The sequence below is a fragment of the Ascaphus truei genome, chromosome 9 (genome assembly GCF_040206685.1).
Source record: "Ascaphus truei isolate aAscTru1 chromosome 9, aAscTru1.hap1, whole genome shotgun sequence".
NCBI lineage: Eukaryota > Metazoa > Chordata > Amphibia > Anura > Ascaphidae > Ascaphus > Ascaphus truei.
Window position 1 is genome coordinate 18517294 of NC_134491.1, and position 24115 is coordinate 18541408.

At 47.0% G+C, this 24115-nt stretch overlaps 1 protein-coding gene across 2 annotated transcripts in view; it reads right to left on the bottom strand.

Moving 5' to 3' along the window:
* The window catches only part of ZFYVE26 (zinc finger FYVE-type containing 26), a 77413-nt gene that overhangs the window by 48308 nt on the left and 4990 nt on the right, over positions 1-24115 (bottom strand). For both annotated transcript variants that reach the window (XM_075613522.1, XM_075613521.1), the window contains exons 3-12: positions 23476-23565; positions 13482-14022; positions 12662-12792; positions 10454-10618; positions 9139-9227; positions 7442-7602; positions 5838-6053; positions 4511-5173; positions 3091-3180; positions 2090-2146 (exon numbers count right to left, since the gene is read on the bottom strand). In XM_075613522.1, coding sequence (XP_075469637.1) covers positions 2090-2146; positions 3091-3180; positions 4511-5173; positions 5838-6053; positions 7442-7602; positions 9139-9227; positions 10454-10618; positions 12662-12792; positions 13482-14022; positions 23476-23565 — 2203 coding nt within the window. The remainder of the gene's footprint in view (positions 1-2089; positions 2147-3090; positions 3181-4510; positions 5174-5837; positions 6054-7441; positions 7603-9138; positions 9228-10453; positions 10619-12661; positions 12793-13481; positions 14023-23475; positions 23566-24115) is intronic.

The following is a 24115-nucleotide window of genomic DNA, read 5'->3' on the forward strand; positions in this document are numbered from 1 at the left end:
ATGTGGCAACGGTCTAAAAAAAAAAAAATTATCAAATTTAGCCGGCTTCCAAATTTTTTTTTAAATACAGGGTTGAAGCCGGGGGTCTTTGGAGCTGAATTCCATTAATTTCAGATCTGGAGACCCCCTGCTTGCACAGATACTTACCTCCAAAGGGGGTTGCCGGTATCTCCTGCAAGTTAAAAGCTCCCGTGTTGCATGGGCCAATAAGGAAGCCACACCGGATGACATCACGGCTTCCTATTGGCCCGCAGCCATAATGAATGTGAACCCTGGAATGGCTACCGGCACCCACTACGGGGGTAAGTACCTATGGAAGCAGGGGGTCCCGGAGCTGAAATTAACGGGGTTCAGCTCCAGAGACCCCCTGCTTCAATCCTGTATTAATAACCTGTAAGGGGGGGGGGGGGGGGGGGGGAAACGGTTTAGATTGCCTCTAACATATAACCGTAAAATAAACATGCGCACGTTTGACACCAAGACAAAATCTTCTTTATCCAGGGTGATTATTTTATTATTAGTTAACTTAGCAATACGGGTTTCACTTTTTTTTATTAAGGGTTTTAAGCAGGGTCTTCTGAGCTGAACGGTGTTAATTTCAGCTCTGGGGACCCCCTGCTTCCAGAGATGCTTATCACCGTAGTGGTGTCGGTATCTGTGCAGATGGAGAAACGGTGGACGTTTAGGGAGAAGTTGTTCTGCACATTAAGGTCACGGGATGCGTGAAAGATTGTATATGGGAGGTTAAAACAGTTCCACTCCAAAAAGTTCCTTAATCAATATGCTGTGAAGTCCCTTCCCAGGACTGGAGAGAACTTCAGCTTCATTCAAACAAATGGAACTCCAGCTTTCCCCCGCATGGGGAGGCGGGGGTGGGAAGACGGCCCCACAACATACAGAATTAGGGGAACCAAACCCAAACCCAATCTGAACACAAATAAGTTTCACACGTGCGATGCCAGCGCAAATGAATGTGAAAGGAAATTATTGCACGAGAGCAAACTGTTTGATCTTAATACAACCCTCCTGAAGGTTCCCTCTACATATGGAGACAAAATAACAGCGCACAACGCAAATAGTGAAGTATAAAAGTAACAAGTGTATATTAAAATAGGGGATAAATATTCTGCGTACATCAAGGTATTAGGACATAAACATTGAGTGTGTTAAACACACAAGTTACCACTCGGCGGCCGCTCATATAGGAGTCAGGAGTATGTTTCCCATGGCAGGCGTCTGGGACAGTAGCTGCGATGCTTTTCCTTCCTAGGAACACCTCTGCATTCGGTCACCGTCTCTGTGGGAAACTCCCCTCTGGTCAGCTGGGCTCCAGACGGATCGAGCAATCTGCAGCCTGCAGACGTACTGGGAGGGTCCCCGGATTGGTCGGTGAGGACCTGGGTGGTTCGCAGAGCTCTCCGTTTAGTGCAGCCACAAGCAGGGGTGAACTGGCTGCGAAGTGACGTCACAGTGGCGATTTCAAAAGTACACAGCAAAAGCGGAAAAAAGTCTCTAAAGTGCCCAAATTGCACACATAGGATAGAGTAGCAATAAAACACTTGGACCAATTACATCCTACATGTTTCGTAGTCACAACTACTTCATCAGTGCAATTTGGAAGGAAAAGCATCGCAGCTGCTGTCCCAGACGCCTGCCAAGGGAAACATACTCCTGACTCCTGTATGAGCGGCCGCCGAGTGGTAACTTGTGTGTTTAACACACTCAATGTTCATGTCCTAATACCTTGATGTATGCAGAATATTTATCCCCTATTTTAATATACACTTGTTACTTTCATACTTCACTATTTGAGTTGTGTGCTGTTTTTTTGTCTCCATATCTTCAGTGTTTGGGGGGTGCCGAGCCACCCCCTGTTTAATAGCAGCAGACGCTTTCTACATCACATTACACGGTTATGTAAAAAAAAAAAAATATTTTTTCACACTGTGGTTTTTTTGTGGTTTTACCAGTTGAGTAAAAATTAGAAGGGTATATGTTAATACACATTGTATCACTGATTATATTAGAGGTTTATTAGTTGCGCACAATATATTTTGTTTATCCCTCTACATATAACTGGCTCTGTTACCTGACGTACTGGTACTCCGCTCACTGCTTGTGCTTTCCATCTGCTTTTTGTATCCGGCTGTAAGAGTACGACAAAGGAAACAGCATTACTGTACTACAGAACTCTCGTTGTACAGCTTATCTCACGAGTCACAAGAACAAGAGTGGCCAACATCAGTCCTCAAGGGCCACCAAGAGGTCGGGTTTTCAGAATATCCCTGCTTCAGCACAGGTGGCTCAATCAGTTGCTCAGACTTTTAGCCCAAAAAGTTTGGTCTTTGACTGAGCAACTGGTTGAGCCACCTGTGCTGAAGCAGGGATATCCTGAAAACCTGACCTGTTGGTGGCCCTTGAGGACTGGAGTTGGCCACTCCGCACTAGAACGACAGGTTCCCTTTTACTCACTCATTTTATATTCTTATATACAGTTCTGCCAATCAGAATTTCATTTTTCCTGTTTGACATAGTTTTTTTTTTTTTTTTTACAGTATCAGTGATAGTCTTAAAACAAAAACAAACAAAAAAAAACTGCTTCAGAACACAGCCCTGATTATTGGGACAGTGGAATCACTGCAGCAGCATTCATTTAATCAAGTGTAAGCAACAGTGGGAAATATTTACTAATCAGCCTTCTGCGTGAGGCACCTTCCAGCGCTGGGAGACCAGTTAACAGCCCACTGACTTGAATGAGCTGTAAAGTGGCTAGCAGTATTTGAAATCATTATTTAAAGTCCGTTTGCATACACACGGAGCCAAGACTGGGGAGGGGTTTGATTTCATCTGTCTGCTTCGTTTTGTGCTCTACAGGAGTTTGCACAGAAGGTACCCCCTCCTCCCCTTTTTATCACTTTTTTTGGACTGATTTACGACTTGTGTCTATATTAAACTACTGATCATAAATATATGATCAAGAATGATCATAGTAATGATGTAAATGAAAAAAAGACTTTATACTGTATGTCAAAAAGAACCTGCTTAAAGTTTGTGTTCAAGGGAGCGGTCCCAAATGCACACGGCACCAACCTCCTTTGTTCTTCCTACTTCGATTTCGTCTTCTGAAACTGGGGGCTTTCACAGTTCGGTATGGCTGCCTTGCAGAAGCAAGCACTTCCTCTAGAAAAACAACATTACTTTCACACTGTTGGTAGTTAAACAACATTGACTAGACTATGCCATTTGTAACTTTAGCTTTAAAAAGGACAAAAAGTATTAAAAATTTTTTAAAAATTGTGTCTGTAATATATATATAATATTATTTCATCAGTGTATAGCTATAGAGATATATAGCCGTGTTAGTCAAGTTGCGATAGTGCAGAATAAATGAGTACTTCAGTATTGGGTGATACATTTTTAGTCCAAATAAAAAAGGTATGGCATAGGACAAACTTTAGAGAGTTTTCCTCTCTTCCTCAGGTCGGCAACACGGATTAACAAAGGAATCTATGGCTAAACAGCGTTTGGGAGAGCAGGGGGAAGGGGGGTGGGGGGGAAAACAGATGTACCAGTACATCAGTACTACAGTACATATCTGGTTGTTTTTTCTTCTCCTCCCTAACCCTGTTTTAGCCATAGATACCTCTGTTAATCAGTATTGCCAACCTGAGGAAGAGAGGAGAACTCTCGAAAGCTTGTCCTATGACATAAATTGTTAGTCCAAATAAAATATTCCAATATAGTCCAATTATATCACCTAATACTGAAGTACTCATTTATTTTCTGCACTATCGCAACTGGACTAACAAAGCTCTCTCTGAATACACACACTGATGAAATAATATTGCTGAAATAAATACACTGTTGATATTACAGAAAAAGACTGGGGGTGTCTATGGAGATTAAATTGTTAGCAGTGTGCGGAATCCATCTTGTCTTTGTATGTATTATACAGTATGTCAGTATGCGTGTTGTTGCAAGAATGAACTTTGCTCCAGAGAGGGGATATGGATTGTGCCTTTTTGCTCAAACACTCAAGTGTTGTGGTCAGCTAAAAGAACCAGTTTAGGTTAGATTAATTAATCTTTGGAGCTTGTCTGGGATGGATAAAATGACCTGTAACTTGATTGGTTTAGAAGAGCATTATCCCCTCGTGTACAGGGAATGCTGTGATGTCATTATATTCTGCCTAGTAACCAATTTTAAACAAAGGAATCTAAAATGTATAGAAAGCCTGCTGGTGCCCTCCCCTGGCAGAGAGTCTCATTGACATTTGTGTGTATGATCATACTCCGAATCTGTACAGGCAATAAACTACTCATTATATATGAACCAGTGTTTGTGAGTTTGCAAACAACGACAATATATATCTGCAAAATACTTAACATTTACTTTTGTTATTTGGATCTTATTCTCAGTTTCTGGAGAACATGAACTGAAAAATACATTTTTGTACCAGGTGTATTATTTAGTATCTCAGCTATCAATAGGGAACCACTCACTTACCCACCTGTATTTCTATTACTCATTGCCACTTTGTATCTCCATTGTGCTTCAGAGATATACTTTGAGAACTGAAGAACTCTGCTTGTGAAGGTCTCCTTGGTCACGGAGATGTTCAAACACTCCAACAACTTCAGCTCCTCTGTGAGGATATCCCCGCTCCATGGGCTGGAGTCCTTAAGTTCTTCCAGGTGATCCTTCAGCATTTTTAAAAAGGCATCAAGAACCACTTCATCAACCAAGAAGCCGGAAGATCCCCTGGTGAAGTGTTTCAGGTCTAGGTAGTTCAATCTCGGGAATTCACAAGCAGTCCTTTGAGAGTTTTCCTTAGCAAAAGGGGTTGAACATTGAGGAATACCCGTCAAATCAGCACTGGTTTTGGAATCCTCCTTGTGTTGGGGACTTTCAGTTGGTGAGGATAGCACGAAAGAGTTCGCCTTATCCAGGCTGTTGTTTAAGCTCCTAAACCCATCACCTTTCAGGTAGAAGCCCTCTCCATTCTCCTCCATAGCATAGTGTTCAGGTTGTGAGGGCTCCATGCACAGGTCACTCAGCGATACAAACATCAAAGAGAAGATGTTTTCCAGCAGCTCTAAGCGCAAGGGTGCAGGCAGCAGGCGTAAATAATACTGGCACGTGGTAAAATACTGCACAAATAGATTGGAATAGTCTGCAGTAAAAAAATAATTTATATATTAGATGGAAAGAAGATCACCCCAAAGTGGGCAGGGATGGGCTGAGAGTTTGCACTAGAAGTGGGAAAATATCTATATGTATTAGCAGAACCCACTGCTACTTACAAACATTATGTTTGGAGTCCTGATTATGGACATTTCAAAGTGAAATTACTGTAAAAAAAAGACCGAGCCTCTAATTGAGCCACCTGTGCTGAAGCTACGTGACATTGCACCTTTGCGTGTGAAAGTTTTTACCATCCATGTAATAAAAGGGACTTCTACATGGTCCACTCAACCAGAGGTGGTAATCTCCAATACTAAAGACACCCCCCACCTCCCCCCACCTCCCCCCAACAGGTCAGGTTTTGAGGCTATCCTAGCTTCAGCACCGGTGGCTCAAGCAGTCCCAGCTTCAGCACAGGTGGCTCAATCAGTTTGATTGAGCCACCTGTGCCGAAGCTGGGATATCCTAAAAATTTGTCCTGTTGGGGAGGGGGGGGGGGATAGAGAGAGGGGGAGTCGTGAGGACTGGAGTTTAGCACCCGTGCATTAAACAAATCTGTAAGTGTAGAAGGCACAGAACATTAACCACCTGCACAGCTCATGACTATGGGGACCATTACAGGTGAAGCTTTACTTATCTGTACTGAGTTCTACCTTCACACGAAGCTTGCTCCTTTTCCAAGCTTTTAACAAACTCTGCATCCTCCGAGGAGATATTCAGTTGGCCAGGCAGGCAGTCCTTACACTGAACAAGCATGTGAGCATTGACACAGAGAGCATAGATACTATACTTCATGGCACAAAACGCCTGGAAAACAACGGTGTTGCGACGCTGAACCAAGGTGTAAACATCTAGCTCGTTTAAGTAATCTGTATGCAAAATAAAAAAATAGATGTTACATTTGACACGTAAAGTTACAAGCAATAAAAACATAATGCTCGAAGCGGAGCAAAACCATAAGGCCCCTTACGTCGCATTCATTGAAATTAGCCGCAATGCGTCTGATGGCATAGCACCACTTAGCAAGTATGGGCCAATTTTCATAATATTTTAATATACAACACTATATATTCCATTCTGTATTATAATGGTTTCCAGCCTCACAATCATCAGTAAACAGGAATAAATGGAGAACAAAGCGCACAAGCAAAAGCATCCTTGAAAAAGAACGCTGTGACGTTCGAAACGCGTTGGATGGGTCTTTTGTCACATTAAAGTGCCCTTTTAATTTATTTTTGATTCTGGGTCCTTCCTGCTCCGTTTTTGCTTGTGCGCTTTGTTCTCCATTTATTCCTGTTTACTACATATTAGAAGCTGCACAGCCTGCCTACCACTCCTAGGACTTGTGAGTATTGTTTATATTTCAGGGGAACCTGCCAATGAGACTGATGGTGGGTGGACTTGTACCATCTACCACCTGTCTTCAGGAGGATAGTACCCATACTAGTGGTTATTATGTACTAATACCATTACTCATTTCCTATACCTTGGATTAGTGGTTTGGCTTGCATTATTCTTTTGTTCCTGGCATTGGAGCGCTTTAGCCTATTTTTCCTATCTCACAATCATCAGTACAATGCCCTCAATCGGTAGTGGAGCTCTCCCTTAATTGCCAAACTAGGTGATGAATGATGTGGTACTTTGCGGAAAGGAAAGTATTTGCCCGAACGTGGCTGCCCTGGTATAGTAGTAAGCTGTATGTTGAGTGTGTAATTACAATATTGTGTCTCCTTATACCTCCATTTGGCAAACAGCTTTTAAAGCGGCAATCCAGGCGGGTGATTTGTTTTGCAATGGACACCTTTTGGACGTCTGTATCCCGGGAAGCAGGGGGTCCCCGGAGATGAAATGAATGGGGTTCAGCTCCGGACACCGCTCTACTTCAAACATATGTTAAATAATCAAAAAAAATTTTTTAAAGCGCATTGGTTTCTCTGCCAGATGGAAAAGCCGACTTGTCTTGTGAATGACAATAACTCCCTCGCTAAATTTCAGAGTCTGGCACCCATGGGTAGATCTGGCTGCGCTTCCCGTTCTGAGCCTACACTCAATACACTCATGAGGCTCTCAAGTATCAATGGTTGCATTTTAGACGGTGGGGCCGATACGAGAATTCCTGGTATTATTTCCGCTTGTAAAAACTGTAAACTTGTAAAAGCTGTAAAAATCAACAAAATGAATACAAACCAAAATAAAAATAGAGAATTACTCCTTTAAGAACGATGTTCAATAGCAAACGGAGCGCATGGAAACTCACACTCTGCTGCTTCCTCTCTCGGTGGCCTTCTCTGCAGAAGCTTTATTACATCGTCCTCGTTGAGTGCCGGCAGGTTTGTGAGATTGTGCAGAAAATAAAGTGCAGAATGGCTGTCCTGACTGTAGAGGTGACGTAGAAGGTCGTCCTTGGGAATATCCTGACTGCAACAGAAAAATAAAACAATATATAATTGAATGGTTTCCATCCCATCCACAAATGGTTTATTTCTTCAAGCTCATATGAGTTGAACGAGTCGGTACCCCAGGTTGCGATTGCTCAGTGAGACCTCTAAACATTGGCCTCAATTGGCCCTGATATTTCCGGCAGCGACGTCATGGCTAGCGAGCCACCGAATAATTATTATGACGACACATTTTCATTGTCTCACCGGCAAGGACATTGAGATTCCTCACAAATTGCAGAACAGTATATGGGGAAGTATTGTTGGTCATCGCAACCAGGCGATAGCTTATCTATCGATCACATGGTTCTTTCCCCTCTCCCCTCCACCCCCACATTAGAGGCAGTCCCCTATTCATCTGTTCCGATCCTTTTTACCGCAGTCAACCCAATCTTCTCTAAAAACAAACAAAAGCGCCAACAGACTTTCAGAACACCGTAAGGCTGCGTCCATATACACTTCGCCCGTGCGGAGGCGCGCGGAGGCTGAGGGAAAGCAGGTGCTTTCCTTGACCATGGTATGCGCGCCATCCGTGGGCGTGTCTAGGGGCGTGCCAGTAACATCACGGAGCTGGTTCGCCCTCATTGGGCGAACTGCTCACGTGACAAGCCCATAGCGCCAAGAAATCAGTTTTAACTGATTACTTGCGCAACGTGTGCCCCCTCCCGCTTACGCACGCGCCCGCACGCCGTATAGACGCGATCACTGCCTTTAGGCAGTCTGATCGCTGCCTACGTGTCCGCGCGGTCGTCCATACCATGGACGCAGCCTAAGGCAAGGGTTCTAAACTCGTTCTCAAGACCCCCCAACAGGTCAGGTTTTGAGGCAATGCCAGCTTCAGCACAGGTGGCTCAATCAGTGGCTCCGTTCGAAGAGCCTCTGATTGAGCCACCTGTGCTGAAGCAGGGATATCCTGAAAAACCTGACCTGTTGGGGGATCTCGAGGACTGGAGTTGAAAACCCCTGCCCTAAGGGTCAGAAACGTGACATCCTGAGAATGTCACAACAGTACTGCTATTTAGTGAGGTCACTTCAAGTTCCATTAAAAATGTTCAACAGAAATTGCATCTACTTTCTTTTCAGTGATCCAACAGTTTTTTTTTTTTAATCTCAGAGAAATGCTGAGGCGTAAAACATTTTTTTGCAGGGTCTCCTAAATATTGTGCCTGGTCTAAGAAATGACCATCACTTTGGTATCACTGAAGCAGTCTTAACTTATTTAGGTATGACTCCATAACACTCACATTCCTGATGAAAGCAGAATGTTTGGCAACTTCCAATGCATTAGACAAGGCGTTGCATGCCTGAATGCTTTCACATTACTGCAAATCCAGTGTATGTTGCAAAGAGTGCCAGAGACATTAAAAAGCTTGGCTAAACTGTAAGGCCTATTATGGCCTATTCAAGTCAATGAGCCTTAAAGTGCTTTACAGCCCCGCAGCATAAATACAGTATGGCCAGAAATGTTATTCTTTCCATTTCAGAGGTAAAAGAAAAGGAAATCTGTATGAAATACCTGTTATGTTCTATGCACCACTCTAAAGCTTCAACTTGAAACATAAGTCCATCGCAGAAGTCTTTTAATACTGAATCATTGCATAGATCCTGAAAAACAAGGAAATAGTCCTATAACTCAAAACAGTAATTGCCTAGAACAGGGGGGCGCAAACTTTTTTCCCTGCGCCCCCCTGCCGGCTGTCCCCTCACTCCCGCGCCCCCCCTATCTCCCACCTACCTGCGCTCCGGCGTCATGACGTCACGTTGCCAAAGCAACGTGACGTCACATGACCTCGACGCCGCGTTGCCATGGCGACGCAGGCAGGAAGCCGCCGGAACCTAGGTAAGTTAGGTTTACAGAGGCCCTGCAGCTCCCCCGGCACTTAATTTAAGTGCCCGCGGGAAGCGCGCGGGGCCTCTGTAAACCCCGCGCCCCCCGGCCGGCAGTCTCGCGCCCCCCCTGGGGGTCGCACCCCATAGCTTGCGCACCGCTGGCCTAGAAATGCATTTAGTTCCTTATTCAAAACGCCCCCATACCTTTTCTCCGGCGTTTTCTGACGGCACGTGACACCGTGACACGCCATGGCGATGCGTCGCCATAAGTCGCCGGAGACAAGGTAAGGGACTTACAGAGGCCTTGCGCGTTCCCCGGCATTTAATTTAAATGCTTTGGGGAAGAGTACCGAGCCACTGTAAGCGTCATGCCCCACACCCCCACAAAAAAAAAATATCTGCCCTTCCAATGTTGTAAGGAACCCCAACCCTCTCTAATAGCGCGCCTGAACCCCAACCCTCTCTAATAGCGCGTCTGAGATCTGATGCATTGTAAATTCATCTGTAGTTGGTAACATTTTCAAATGGCCTGAAAATTGCAGGGAACCCTTATTTATTAACCCATATTTTTGGGGAATATTACTGTAACTTTTACAGTGAAAATAAACCAGGCACATCATACATTACAAATAAAGTGGTCTAAAAGAGGCACTACAAGCGGTGTTTAAAAAAATAATAATAATTCAGCTCTGGTGGCATCCTGCTTCCAGAGATGCTTACCGCGGGACGGGGTGCCTTGATGTCATCCCTTGTATTCCTATTGGCCCACGTGACACGGGAGCTTTAAACTGCATAGAAATACCGGCAGCACCTTCAGAGGTAAGTATCTCAGTAGGCAGCGGGTCCCCGGAGCTGAAATTAACACGGTTCAGCTCTGGGAAAACCCCGTTTAAATCCTATTTATTTATTAAACCATGTCGCTTACACTTCTCCTTTAATAAACACCTTGTCCTTGTGTCTGCTTTCTCGTCTTCCAATGCTTTACCAGAAAGAAGACTTACCTTATTTTTGTGCAGTGTGCATAGCAGGGATTTTGCTGACTCGATGCTCTGGCAGTGTGTCCAGCCTAGCAGCACAAGAAGGCGCCCGAGTGGTTTAAACTCCTTTTCTAGCAGAATACTCAAGCTTGAGAAATCTTCTCTTTTTATTAAGGACAAGGCAGTAACCTACCACCAGAGACAAAGAAAACTACTTACATTATATGTGACAATAACATTTTTCTTGTACAGAACTGGTAGTGCGTTAAGTGTTGCATATAGAATTTCAAAGACATCAGTCTATGCCTGTTACTCCATAATATTTGGTCTGCTAATTACATACAGCCTGGGTGGTATCACACAATACTCTCAAATCTTATTAGATGTGGTCAAGTTCAAAGTTATAGTAGCGTATTGCTCCCGGAGAAGTGTAGACTTGTTGTAGATTGTAGTTCTTTTATAGTTGAAATTATAATGCACAGATCTTTATAAACCTCACAGGTCTCTGATCCAACGATGCTGTCTCATGTTAAAGAGACCTGCAAGGTTTTGAGAGCTCTGTTCATTAAATGTAATCCATGAAGACGTCTCATGATGATCCACTAACTAACCACAACCTGTAACAAAACCTGGATATTATTAAACAGGAATTGGCAGAAGGCACGAAAAGATTCCAAAAAAATGTAACTTTAAATTGAGACTCGGCGATACAAATGATGCCACGTTGTGGAAGTTCTCTGCCCTTTTGCAAGCTTGATGTCAAAGGATCAAAGGCATGAGGTAACCCAAAACAGAGAATTCAAATTGAGATTTTTAAATCTCTTCTAGCATACAATTTTAATTGTATTAAACATTTTTTGTGTAAAAGGCTTTGTCTTCGGTGAGCAGAGATTAACCCACAGGAACAGTATAGTGTCCTATAGACCAGGGGTGGCCAACTCCAGCCCTTACACAAATAAATGGATTATTGGAGTGCCACTTTCACACAAATACACAGGAAAAGAATAACTAGACCCTTGTTCCAGAAACAAATTCAGCTTATCTACAAATCTTCTGCACCCTGCATCCTGCAGTATACTTTCTGACGTGGAGGCTGCATTAAAGGCAGAATAACACCATATAGAAGAGCAGAGTTCTTTTAGTAGAATTGGGTCTGGAGAACCGTCCATAAAATTATATTGCGCAATTCTGAGGAACCCCAACCCTCTCTAATAGCGCGTCTGAGATCAGATGCATTGTAAGGAACCCCAACCCCCTCTAATAGCGCGTCTGAGATCAGATGCATTGTAAGGAACCCCAACCCCCTCTAATAGCGCGTCTGAGATCAGATGCATTGTAAGGAACCCCAACCTTCTCTAATAGCGCGTCTGAGATCAGATGCATTGTAAGGAACCCCAACCCTCTCTAATAGCGCGTCTGAGATCAGATGCATTGTAAGGAACCCCAACCCTCTCTAATAGCGCGTCTGAGATCAGATGCATTGTAAGGAACCCCAACCCTCTCTAATAGCGCGTCTGAGATTAGATGCATTGTAAGGAACCCCAACCCTCTCTAATAGCGCGTCTGAGATCAGATGCATTGTAAGGAACCCCAACCCTCTCTAATAGCGCGTCTGAGATCAGATGCATTGTAAGGAACCCCAACCCTCTCTAATAGCGCGTCTGAGATTAGATGCATTGTAAGGAATCCCAACCCTCTCTAATAGCGTGTCTGAGATTAGATGCATTGTAAGGAACCCCAACCCTCTCTAATAGCGCGTCTGATATCAGCTGCATTGTAAGGAACCCCAACCCTCTCTAATAGCGTGTCTGAGATCAGATGCATTGTAAGGAACCCCAACCCTCTCTAGTAGCGCGTCTGAGATCAGGTGCATTGTAAGGAACCCCAACCCTCTCTAATAGAGCGTCTGAGATCAGATGCATTGTAAGGAACCCCAACCCTCTCTAATAGCGCGTCTGAGATCAGATGCATTGTAAGGAACCCCAACCCTCTCTAATAGCGCGTCTGAGATCAGATGCATTGGAAATTCATCTGTATTTGGTACAATTTCCAAAATGACCTGAAAATTACAGGGAAGCATTTAGGGACGCCTGGGGAACCCACGGATTCCTAGGAACCCCTGTTGAAAAACACAGAGATACACCATTACATGTACAAAGAATTGTCAACCTATATCAGGATAATATAAGCAAGCGGAGAAAAAAAAAAAAAAAAATAACTCGAGGGACAAACCAGAATCTCCTCCAGGAAGTGTTTGCCAGTACACAGGAAGTAGAAATAAGCCGTCTTCCATGGGATTGCTTGTTCAGGGTCACAGAATAAATTGAGAATGGCTCTTTCCGAGTCAGAAAGCTCTGTCGTTGCTGTACAACAAAGAAAAGGAGGGATATACGGTGAAACAAGGAAGAAACACAGTGCTTTTAAAGAAGACCTTTACTCCAAATTTCTCACAGACCCCTTTAGAAGCGAGACAAGTTAAAATCCTGAACATAGGGCTGAGGAGTTCTGCCGTTAGAAAATGTCATTAACTTTTTAACATTCCTTAATAATCAAAACCAGGTATTTAGTATGATACTTCTTATCATAATTGTATACACTTTTAGCACAGAGCTCTAAAATGGAACATTAATATTTTATTCGTGTATCAAAAGAGCCCTAGTATTTAATATATTTAAAAGTAAAAACAAAACAAAAAAACACTAATTTAAATATCAACCAATATGAACTACGACTGTCCAAGTGTCTGTGAGCCTCATAAAATTACTATGGCCATTATTATATACCAGGGGTGGTCAAGTCCAGTCCTTAAGGTCCACTAACAGGTCGGGTTTTCAGGATATCCCCGCTTCAGCACAGGTGGCTCAGTCATCCTGACTGGGTCACCTGTGCTAAAGCAGGGATATCCTGAAAACCTGACCTGTTGGTGGCCCTTGAGGACTGGATGCCCACCCGTTTTATACAGAGCTTGGAAAGCCCCATTCAAATCGGTGCTATCACACTTTATACAATACGGGCTGCATGACTGCAGACATTAACACACAAATATGCCAACCTCTTTCTGGAGTCCTCTGTGCAATAATCTGGGCCTTCATTCTTTCACTTGCGACACTGCCATACATACTGACCAAGGCATAGTTCTGCTTCCTCAACATACATCCCAGTACTTGCTCTTCTTTCAAAATACTTCCCCCGCCCCAGCAGGCTTTGAAGAGTTCCTCACACAAGTGCCTGAGGTCACTGGCTTGCAGTTCCACGTTGAAGTGCATAGTGCTTAGGACATTGCAAATCTGATCGGCTGTCTGGCTAGCTAAATGTTCTTGGGATTCATGGCTCTGTTGAATCTCCTGGAGAGATGCCAACGAGTTTAAAAGAAAGTTCACCGATATGCCAAGCAGACACTGGTTATACTCCAGTGCAGAGGTGTGAGCATCTTCTACTAGTAAAAACCTGATTACAGCTTGTACGAGTCTAGAGTTCTGGGATAAGATGACTCGCAAACAAATTATGGTATTTGGGCTGAGACGAGGAGTGGAGATTTCCCTTCTGGTTTCCTTTGATTCATGGTGGCTGTATAAAAATGCTTCATATAACTCCTGAAAAAGAAAACACATCAGTTAGATCAGGGGGGGGGGGGGGGGGGGAGGTCAACTCAAGTCCTCAATGGCCAACAACAGGCCATGTTTTAAAGATATTCCTGCTTCAGCATAGGTGGCTCAATCACAATGACAGAGCCACTGATTTAGCCACCTCTGCTGAAGCAGGGATATCCCTAATACCTGACCTGTTGGTGGCCCTTGGGGACTGGAGTTGGCCGCCTCTGAGTTAGTGGCTAAGCTGGGATCAGTGACACTTTGTGAAACCAGCAATCCCTGTAGAAATCGTTAACTGTTAGATCCAGTGGGTCCTTCAGCAAAAGATCACAGCGCTGTCACAAATCCTGTTTGGTGGATATCTAAACCCTATGCAGTCAGAAAGGTGAGCAACACATTGCAAAGTGTTACTGACTTGCTAAGCCATCTTGGATTTGTGATGTCATTTACAAACCTGGAATGTGTAGATGCATCGATATTACATATATCATTAGTTAGGTTCCTGTTTCTTCCAACACAAAGATCTTTTACATAGTTACATAGTTACATAGTAGAGGAGGTTGAAAAAAGACATAGGTCCATCAAGTTCAACCTATGCTAAATGTAGACAGCAGATACTTTATCCTACATCTATACTTACTTATTGATCCAGAGGAAGGCAAATAAAAAACCTCAGTGACATATCATCCAATGATATCTCATAAGGGGAAAAATAAATTCCTTCCTGGCTCCAAGAATTGACAACCGGATTAATCTCTGGATCAACATCCTTCCCATGTATACTTATTTGTTATATCCCTGTATACCTTTCCTATCTAAAAAGATGTCCAACCTTTTTTGGAACAAATCTATTGCATCTGCATTCCACATTTTAACTGCCCTTACTGTAAAGAACCCTTTCCTTTGTTGCTGGTGAAATCTGCTTTCCACCAACCAAGAGAGATGACCAGAGTCCTTTGTACTGCCCTTGGGATGAATAGATCATTTGAAAGCTCCTTATACTGTCCCAGAATATATTTGTACATCATATCCCCTCTTAGACGCCTCTTTTCTAATGTAAATAAATCTAATTTAGCTAGCCTCTCGTCATATGTTAGATTGTCCATCCCCTTTATTCATTTGGTGGCTCATCTCTGCACTCTCTAGTTCCATAATGTCTTTTCTAAGGAGTGGTGGCCAAAATTGTACTCCATATTCAAGGTGTGGTCTTACTAATGCTTTGTAAAGGGGCATAATTATGTTTACTTCCCTTTCATCTATTGCCCGTTTAATGCAAGATAAGATCTTGTTTGCCTTTGCAGCTACTGCATGACTTTGGGCACTATTGCAAAGCCTGCTGTCTACAAGCACTCCTAAATCGTTCTCCATCAAGGATTCCCCCAATTTATCCCCATTTAATTAATAAGTCGCCTGTTTATTCTTGCATCCCAAATGCATAACCTTACATTTATCTGTATTAAACCTCATCTGCCATTTACCTGCCCATGTTTCCAGTCTCTCCAAGTCCTTCTGGAGAGAAATTACAACCTGCTCTGATTCTACTACCTTACACAATTTAGTATCATCAGCAAAGATGGAGACTTGGGTCTCGATGCCAACCTCAAGGTCATTAATAAAAACAAGTTAAAAAGCAGGGGTCTTAGTAACGATCCCCGAGGTACACCACTCACAACTTTAGCCCAAACTGAAAAAGTTCAATTTATGACAACCCGCTGTTGTCTATCTTTCAACCAGTTTTCAATCCAGGTGCATACAGTATATTATTACCGAGTCCAATTTGCTTTATTTTGTACACAAACCTCGTGTGGAACCATATCAAAAGCCTTTGCAAAATCTAAGTAGACCAAATCAACTGCATTACCCTGGTTTAAATTCCTACTTACCTCCTCTAAAAAAACAAATAAGGTTAGTTTGGCAAGATCTATCCTTCATAAATTCATGCTGACTATTACTAATAATTGTGTTTTCCATTAGGTATTCCTGAATATTATCCTGTATTAAACCTTCAAGTAGTTTCCCCACTATTGAAGTCCGGCTTACAGGTCTGAAATTCCCCAGTTGTGATCTAGCTCCCTTGTTAACTATAGGCACCACATCTGCTTTACGCCAATCGTGTGGTACTGAGCCTGTGGAAAAGTAGTCCTTGAATATTAAAAGTAATGGTTGGGTTATTACTGAACTTAACTCCTTGAGAACTCTTGGATGTATGCCATCGGGGCCAAGTGCCTTATTTACTTTAAATGGTTTAGAAGCAACAGACTCGGGGGGGGAAGAACCACATCCCCGAGGAAGGTCACGTCTTGCCGAAACATTGAATGCAGTGCCGTGTATTTCTTATGTGAATACAGTTCTTTTGTACCTACCCGGCTGTATCTTTTTCCCGTACTAATATTATATATATATTATATATATGACATACACAGAGAGTGAATACCGCATCAACTACCAATGAGTATTGCAATGTCTAAACCTAACTTAATCAGACTAAGAGTATATCTGAAAAAGATATCGCAGGAAGAATGTAAACTGCTAGGTGGTGCTGGAGGAAAATAATGAATATGGAAACACAAAAAAGAAAACCTCTAAAAAGCACTCAGACAAATGTATGCAAAAGTAGAAAAGGTAATTTATTAAATCAAAAACAAACAACTAACTGGAGAGCCTGCCTGACTAAATGTAAGAAACATGTGGAAAAAAACAAAAAAATAACGCAAATGCAATATAATAAACCCAGTATAAATAATCTGATATCCTAGAGTGATAAATCACTGGGGGAACATAGTTCCCACAATGAAAAATACAGACTGGCCTGGCCGGTCATGTAGGAGGATATCATGAGTCTACAAGGAAAAATATACAAAAAATGCAGAGAGATTAACATATGTGCTATACCATTGGCAAAGTATAAAATAACAGCAGATTAACAGCCTATTGCCACAGAAATAATGTTCTAACAAAGGAGACATATAATAGAGATACTTCAGTGACCCAAATACATAAATGAAAGTAATGGGGAAAAAGAGGGGAGATTAGAATGATACTCAGTTCCTTGGTAATATGGCACTGCAATCATAGGTCAGCACAGTCCACAGGATAATGTCCATGAATGAGTAGCATTTGAGTTATTTTTTTGTTTTTTTCCACATGTTTCTTACATTTAGTCAGGCAGGCTCTCCAGTTAGTTGTTTGTGTTTTTGATTTAATAAATTACCTTTTCTACACATATATATATATATATATATATACTAGCTGAGAGACCCGGCGTTGCCCGGGATGTAAATGCGTAATAGGTAGTATTATTTATAAATCGTGGAACAATAGGTGACTGTTTGTTGTAAAGGTTGGATAATAATATTGAAAAGAAAGATGGAAGAAAATGTAATACGATGTTGTATAAAAATGGTTTATTGTAACCACACCACAGTACAATGTATATTTTGGTGCCATAAGTGATGTAAAAATCTGAGTCGTGTGTCCTGCTAGGGTGTGAGGCGGCGGGTGGCGCGTGGGTTGTGAGTGCTGTCTGTGAGTGGGGGTCCTGCTAGGGTGTGAGGCGGCGGGTGGCGCGTGGGTTGTGAGTGCTGTCTGTGAGTGGGGGTCCTGCAAGGGTGTGAGGCGGCGGGTGGCGCGTGGGTTGTGAGTGCTGTCTGTGAGTGGGGGTCCTGCTAGGGTGTGAGGCGGCGGCTGGCCCGTGGGTTGTGAGTGCTTTCTGTGAGTGGGGGTCCTGCTAGGGTGTGAGGCGGTGGGTCAGTGATGTCGGGGGGTAGGGGCGGGAGGCAGCAGGTGTGTGTGGCGGCAGGTATGTGTTGAGTGTGGCGGGTGTCTGTTGAGTGCGTGCAGCGGCTGTGAGGCGGTGGGTGAAAGGCAGAGGCGGCCGGAGTAAGGGCGGGTGAAAGGCAGAGGCGGGGGTGGGGAGGCGGTAAGGCGGGCATGAAGGCGAAGGGCGGCGGGAAGGGGAGGAGGGGGTGGAGGAGGGGGGCAAGGGGTGGAGGAGGGGGGAAGGGTTAGAGGAGGGGGGGGGAAGGGTTAGAGGAGGGGGGGAAGGGTTAGAGGAGGGGGGGAAGGGTTAGAGGAGGGGGGGGAGGGAAGGGGGGAAGGGTTAGAGGAGGGGGGGAAGGGTTAGAGGAGGGGGGGAAGGGTTTGAGGAGGGGGTTGAAGTGTGGGAGGGGAAAGGGTAAAAAGAGGTGGAGGGGGGGGTGGAAAGGGGAGCGGAGGGGGGGTGAAGGGGAGCGGGGGGGGGAAGGGGAGCGGGGGGGGAAGGGGAGCGGGGGGGAGGTGGTGGAAAGGGGGAGAAGGGGGGAGGTGGTGGGAAGGGGGAGGAGGGGGGAGGTGGTGGAAAGGGGGAGAAGGGGGGAGGTGGTGGGAAGGGGGAGAAGGGGGGAGGTGGTGGGAAGGGGGGAGGTGGTGGGAAGGAGGAGGAGGGGGAAGGTGGTGGAAAGGGAGAGAAGGGGGGATGTGGTGGGAAGGGGGAGGAGGGGGAAGGTGGTGGGAAGGGGGAGGAGGGGGAAGGTGGTGGGAAGGGGGAGGAGGGGGGAGGTGGTGGGAAGGGGGGGAAGGTGGTGGGAAGGGGGAGGAGGGGGGAGGTGGTGGGAAGGGGGGGGAGGTGGTGGGAAGGGGGGGAGGTGGTGGGAAGGGGGGGAGGTGGTGGAAAGGGGGGGGGAGGGGTGAGGTGGTGGAAAGGGGGGGGGGAGGGGTGAGGTGGTGGGAAGGGGGAGGAGGTGGGAAGGGGGAGGCGGAGGGAAGGCGGGGGGTGGGAGGCGGTGGGAAGGCGGGGGGTGGGAGGCGGTGGGGCGGGGGGCGGTGGGAAGGCGGGGGGTGGGAGGCGGTGGGGCGGGGGGCGGTGGGAAGGCGGGGGGTGGGAGGCGGTGGGAAGGGGTGTGGGAGGCGGTGGGAAGGGGGGTGGGAGGCGGTGGGAAGGGGGGGGGGAGGCGGTGGGAAGGGGGGGGGGAGGCGGTGGGAAGGGGGGGGGAGGCGGTGGGAAGGGGGGGTGGGAGGCGGTGGGAAGGGGGGGTGGGAGGCGGTGGGAAGGGGGGGTGGGAGGCGGTGGGAAGGGGGGGGGGAGGCGGTGGGAGGCGGTGGGAAGGGGGGGTGGGAGGCGGTGGGAAGGGGGGGTGGGAGGCGGTGTGAAGGGGGGTGGGAGGCGGTGGGAAGGGGGGGGTGGGAGGCGGTGGGAAGGGGGGGAGGGAGGCGGTGGGAAGGGGGGGAGGCGGTGGGAAGGGGGGGAGGCGGTGGGAAGGGGGGGTGGGAGGCGGTGGGAAGGGGGGGTGGGAGGCGGTGGGAAGGGGGGGTGGGAGGCGGTGTGAAGGGGGGGAGGCGGTGTGAAGGGGGGGAGGCGGTGTGAAGGGGGGGAGGCGGTGGGAAGGGGGGGGAGGCGGTGGGAAGGGGGGGAGGCGGTGGGAAGGGGGGGGAGGCGGTGGGAAGGGGGGGGAGGCGGTGGGGAAGGGGGGGGGCGGTGGGAAGGGGGGGGAGGCGGTGTGAAGGGGGGGAGGCGGTGTGAAGGGGGGGAGGCGGTGTGAAGGGGGGGAGGCGGTGGGAAGGGGGGGGAGGCGGTGGGAAGGGGGGGAGGCGGTGGGAAGGGGGGGGAGGCGGTGGGAAGGGGGGGGAGGCGGTGGGAAGGGGGGGGGCGGTGGGAAGGGGGGGTGGAGGGGAGGTGAAGGGGTGAAGGGGGGGGGGGTGGAGGGGAGGTGGAGGGGGGTGGAGGGGAGGTGAAGGGGGGGGAGTGGAAGGGAGGTGAAGGGGGGGGTGGAAGGGAGGGGGGGTGGAAGGGAGGGGGGGTGGAGGGGAGGTGAAGGGGGGGGTGGAGGGGAGGTGAAGGGGGGGGTGGAGGGGGGGGAGGTAAATGGGGAGGTGAAGGGGGGTGGAAGGGAGAAGTGGAGTGAGGGGAGGTGAAAGGGGGTGAGGGGAGGTGATGGGGGGTGAGGGGAGGTGATGGGGGGTGAGGGGTGGTGAAGGCCGCTCACTCACCCGTCCGGCAGGTCCCACGTGGATCTGAGGCGGGAGGCAGCGTGTTGTGGCCGCTCTCCCGCTGTGTCCCGGGCGCTCGCTCGCTCCCCCGCTGACTGTAGCGGCGCCGGGGGGGGGGGTATCGGGGAGACACTGACACTGGAGGGGAGGGGGGGTGGAGGGGAGGTGGAGGGGGGGTGGAGGGGAGGTGAAGGGGGGGGAGTGGAAGGGAGGTGAAGGGGGGGGTGGAAGGGAGGGGGGGTGGAAGGGAGGGGGGGTGGAAGGGAGGGGGGGTGGAGGGGAGGTGGAGGGGAGGTGAAGGGGGGGGTGGAGGGGAGGTGAAGGGGGGGTGGAGGGGGGGGAGGTAAATGGGGAGGTGAAGGGGGGTGGAAGGGAGAAGTGGAGTGAGGGGAGGTGAAAGGGGGTGAGGGGAGGTGATGGGGGGTGAGGGGAGGTGATGGGGGGTGAGGGGTGGTGAAGGCCGCTCACTCACCCGTCCGGCAGGTCCCACGTGGATCTGAGGCGGGAGGCAGCGTGTTGTGGCCGCTCTCCCGCTGTGTCCCGGGCGCTCGCTCGCTCCCCCGCTGACTGTAGCGGCGCCGGGGGGGGGGGGGTATCGGGGAGACACTGACACTGGAGGGGAGGGGGGGTGGAGGGGAGGTGAAGGGGGGGTGGAGGGGAGGTGAAGGCCGCTCACTCACCCATCCGGCAGGTCCCACGTGGATCTGAGGCGGGAGGCAGCGTGTTGTGGCCGCTCCCCCGCTGTGTCCCGGGCGCCGCCATCTTGGGCACTCGGCGCCGCGAGGCAGGCTGCCTGGCCACTGGCTGTTCCCCCGCCGGGGAGGGGGTGAGTTGTAGCGCCGGTGAGGGGGGGGCATGTATATGTGTGGGGGGGGAGAGGTGGGAGATATAGAGGGGGGGTCTCGCACGGCCGCTGACACTGGGTGGGGGGGGGGGGCGCTGAAGGGGTAATAATAGTGTGTGTGTCCCGCTGACTGTAGCAGCGCCGGGGGAGGGGGGGGGGGGCGCTGAAGGGGTAATAATAGTGTGTGTGTCCCCCGCTGAATGTAGCTCCGCCAGGGGAGGGGGGGTCGGGGTGAAAACGCGGGAGACACGGGGAGAGGAGGAGGTGCGCGCGGGTGCTGCTAACTGTGAGCCCCGCTAATGTAGGTAACAGTGTGTGTGTGTGTGTGTCCCTGTGTGTGTGTGTCCCTGTGTGTGTCCCTGTGTGTGTGTGTCCCTGTGTGTCCTTTGGCCCGTCACTCCGCCTCAGGCCAATGAGAGGTGTGCGGGGGCGGGCCAAGGGACCAATCAGATTTCCCCTAGGGACACCGGACATCCAGCAGGCATGCATGCATGCAGGCAGGCAGGCAAACATACAGTGCTTTCACTAATATAGTATAAGATATAGTGGTTGACAAATCACAAAAAAATATAGGTTTGTCGAACACTGTATATATATATATATATATATATATATATATATATATATATATATATATATATATATATATATATATTTTTTTTAAGATTATCCTATTGGATACATATTTTTAACATGCGAAAGTCACATTTAAAAAAAAAAAAATTATATATAAAAAAAATATATATAACCTTATTTTAATGTTTAACTACATTGTCCTATGGACTAACCATCTTCAATATTTCAAGAGAAGTACAGTAGCATCCTGGGAACGAATGACAAGGAAACACGTGTAACATGTGAAAAGTGCCCAAATGGGTTAAATAAATGAAGCACATATTTCACATGTTCGGTCCCAGCCTGCCACCTTCTCTTGAAATATTGAAGATGTTCAGTCCACAGGACAATATGAAATATAATACATTTAGTGTAGATACCGGCTTAGAAAAAATCTTCCCCCAACGGGACAGGTAGACAGCAGCACAGCAATAGAAGGATAGAGGCTGGGTTGAATTAAAAGTAGACTTTAATCAGACATCGTGCTGACAGGTCCTCTGATGCATTTCGGTCCGTGGGACCTTTATCAAAGAGTGACCTGGCAGCTGAAAAGATCCTCCTTAAATAGTGAGTGCAAGCTGGTACACCTGTCTAATCACCCCAATCAGGTGGACAGCAGGTTACCTGATTGACAAAATCACCACAAGGAACACAAAGATAAAAACACAATACAATAGCATGACAGGAATAGGCACATCAGATTTCATGCAATAAACAATAATATACAGTATAATTGCATATGCAGGCATAGATATCAGTATGAGATTATATAAGTGATTTGATCTGTCATACAATTCACATGTCAAATGCATAATTAAAAACAAAGCACGTGTTGAAATACGTCTAACAGGTACAAATATAATGTTGAATACACCTGAAAAGCAAATGGATGAGGAAGAGAAGGGAGGGGGAGAGGGAGGGGGGGGGAGGGGGAGACGGAGGGGGGGGGGGAGGGGGGAGAGGGAGGGAGGGGGGAGAGGGAGGGGGGAGGGGGGGAGGAGAGAAGGAAGAGGGGGAGGAGAGAAGGAAGAGGGGGAGGGGAGAAGGAAAGGGGGCGGAAGGGGGGGAGGGGGAAAGGGGGAACAAGGAGGCAAACAGTAAAGACCATAAACTATCCTTAAACATCTAGGAAATGTTTTAATTCCCATTCAATATTTAGCCCATGGGGTTGTAGTGTATTGAGACAAAAAATCCATGACATTTCTTTTCTGTTAAGACTATTAAGCCTATTGCCTCCTCTAGCATGATACCGGCTTAAGTGGAGTTTACCTTGGTGGGGTCAGCAGGCTTAAAATCATTGTTTTGATCAAAAGATGCAACTCAATGACTCCTTCGTTAGACTAAGATTTCACTTATACTACAAGCGACGCGACCGATGACGTCACCCGTCGCGATAGTTGTAATTTAAGTTTAGGCGATGTCGCTGGCTACAAGGCCAGTGACGTCAGAAAGGGGGATGGCAGAGGTACGGAGAAGCTCTCCGATTGGCCACAAGGGGAGACCATCGCCGTAAAAATCAAATAACAGTGACTACCAGACTTTTGCTCGCGCCGTTACGTGCACTAAGCGCGTCGGCAATGCATTTGTTTTGACGCGATGTCGCGTCACCGGCACTATAAGCGCAGCCTTAGGATCAAAATGTAAAACTTCACTAATAAATTGCCAGCCAATGTGGGAGGAACGCAGGGGTTTCTGTATTGGTTTTTCTATAATATGTATGGCCAATTCCCTTTCCCTAGCAGCATACTCTTTAAAGTATTGAAAGTTATATAGTGCTACTGATGCACTCCGTTATAGGGGTAGCTTTGAACTCACCATAAATCTGTTGTACTAAATATTTGTTTTTAAATATAGTCACATTAAAACTTCGATCCCCGGACCTTGCAAGAACATGATTCTGCTCTGGGAAACCCCTTGATCAAGTAATGTTAAAAATAGAGAAATCTGCAGGGGTGTTTATTTTATGTAATAATGAAACAACAACTTGTAGTCTCCGACTATTGCAACTCTTATTTATTTTATTTTGGTACTACCTTAACAACGTCTTCCGCAACTTCATTTTGTAGTTCCTCCAAAAGTAGAAGAAATTCTGTTTCATCTCTGAGAAATGCGGGAAGCGGTTTCTAAAACACAAAAATAACAGGGGGAAAGTAGATATTATTTCACAAGTCAAAACAGCAGGACACAATAGTCCACCAGGATTATACCACCAGTCTCAAACACCAATGACCCCTATTCAATATGCCGTGAAGACAGCTTGAGTTGAATTAATGGGACTTAAATCTTTTCCACAAGGGAGTGAGAGGGTTAGGTATGAAGGGGGGACAGTCATAAAGACTAGGATGTTCCATGTGGTAGTGTCTAGTTGGCATTTTCACACTTTAATGCATGAGTGCTTAACTCCAGTCCTCAAGCCCACCCACCGGGTCAGGTATTCAGGATATCCCAGCTTCAGCACAGGTGGCTCAATCAGAGGCTCAGCCGAAGCAGAAACGAATTGAGCCACCTGTGCAGAAGCTGGGATATCCTGAAAACCTGACCTATTGGGGGTAGGGGCACTTGAGGACCCCTGCTTTAATGAATACACCCGAAGTTTCCTGAAACAGAAAATTGCCCCAGATTTTACGAAGAAAGAAACTACTGCTTTGAACAGGTTATTTTTTCCCTAATAAG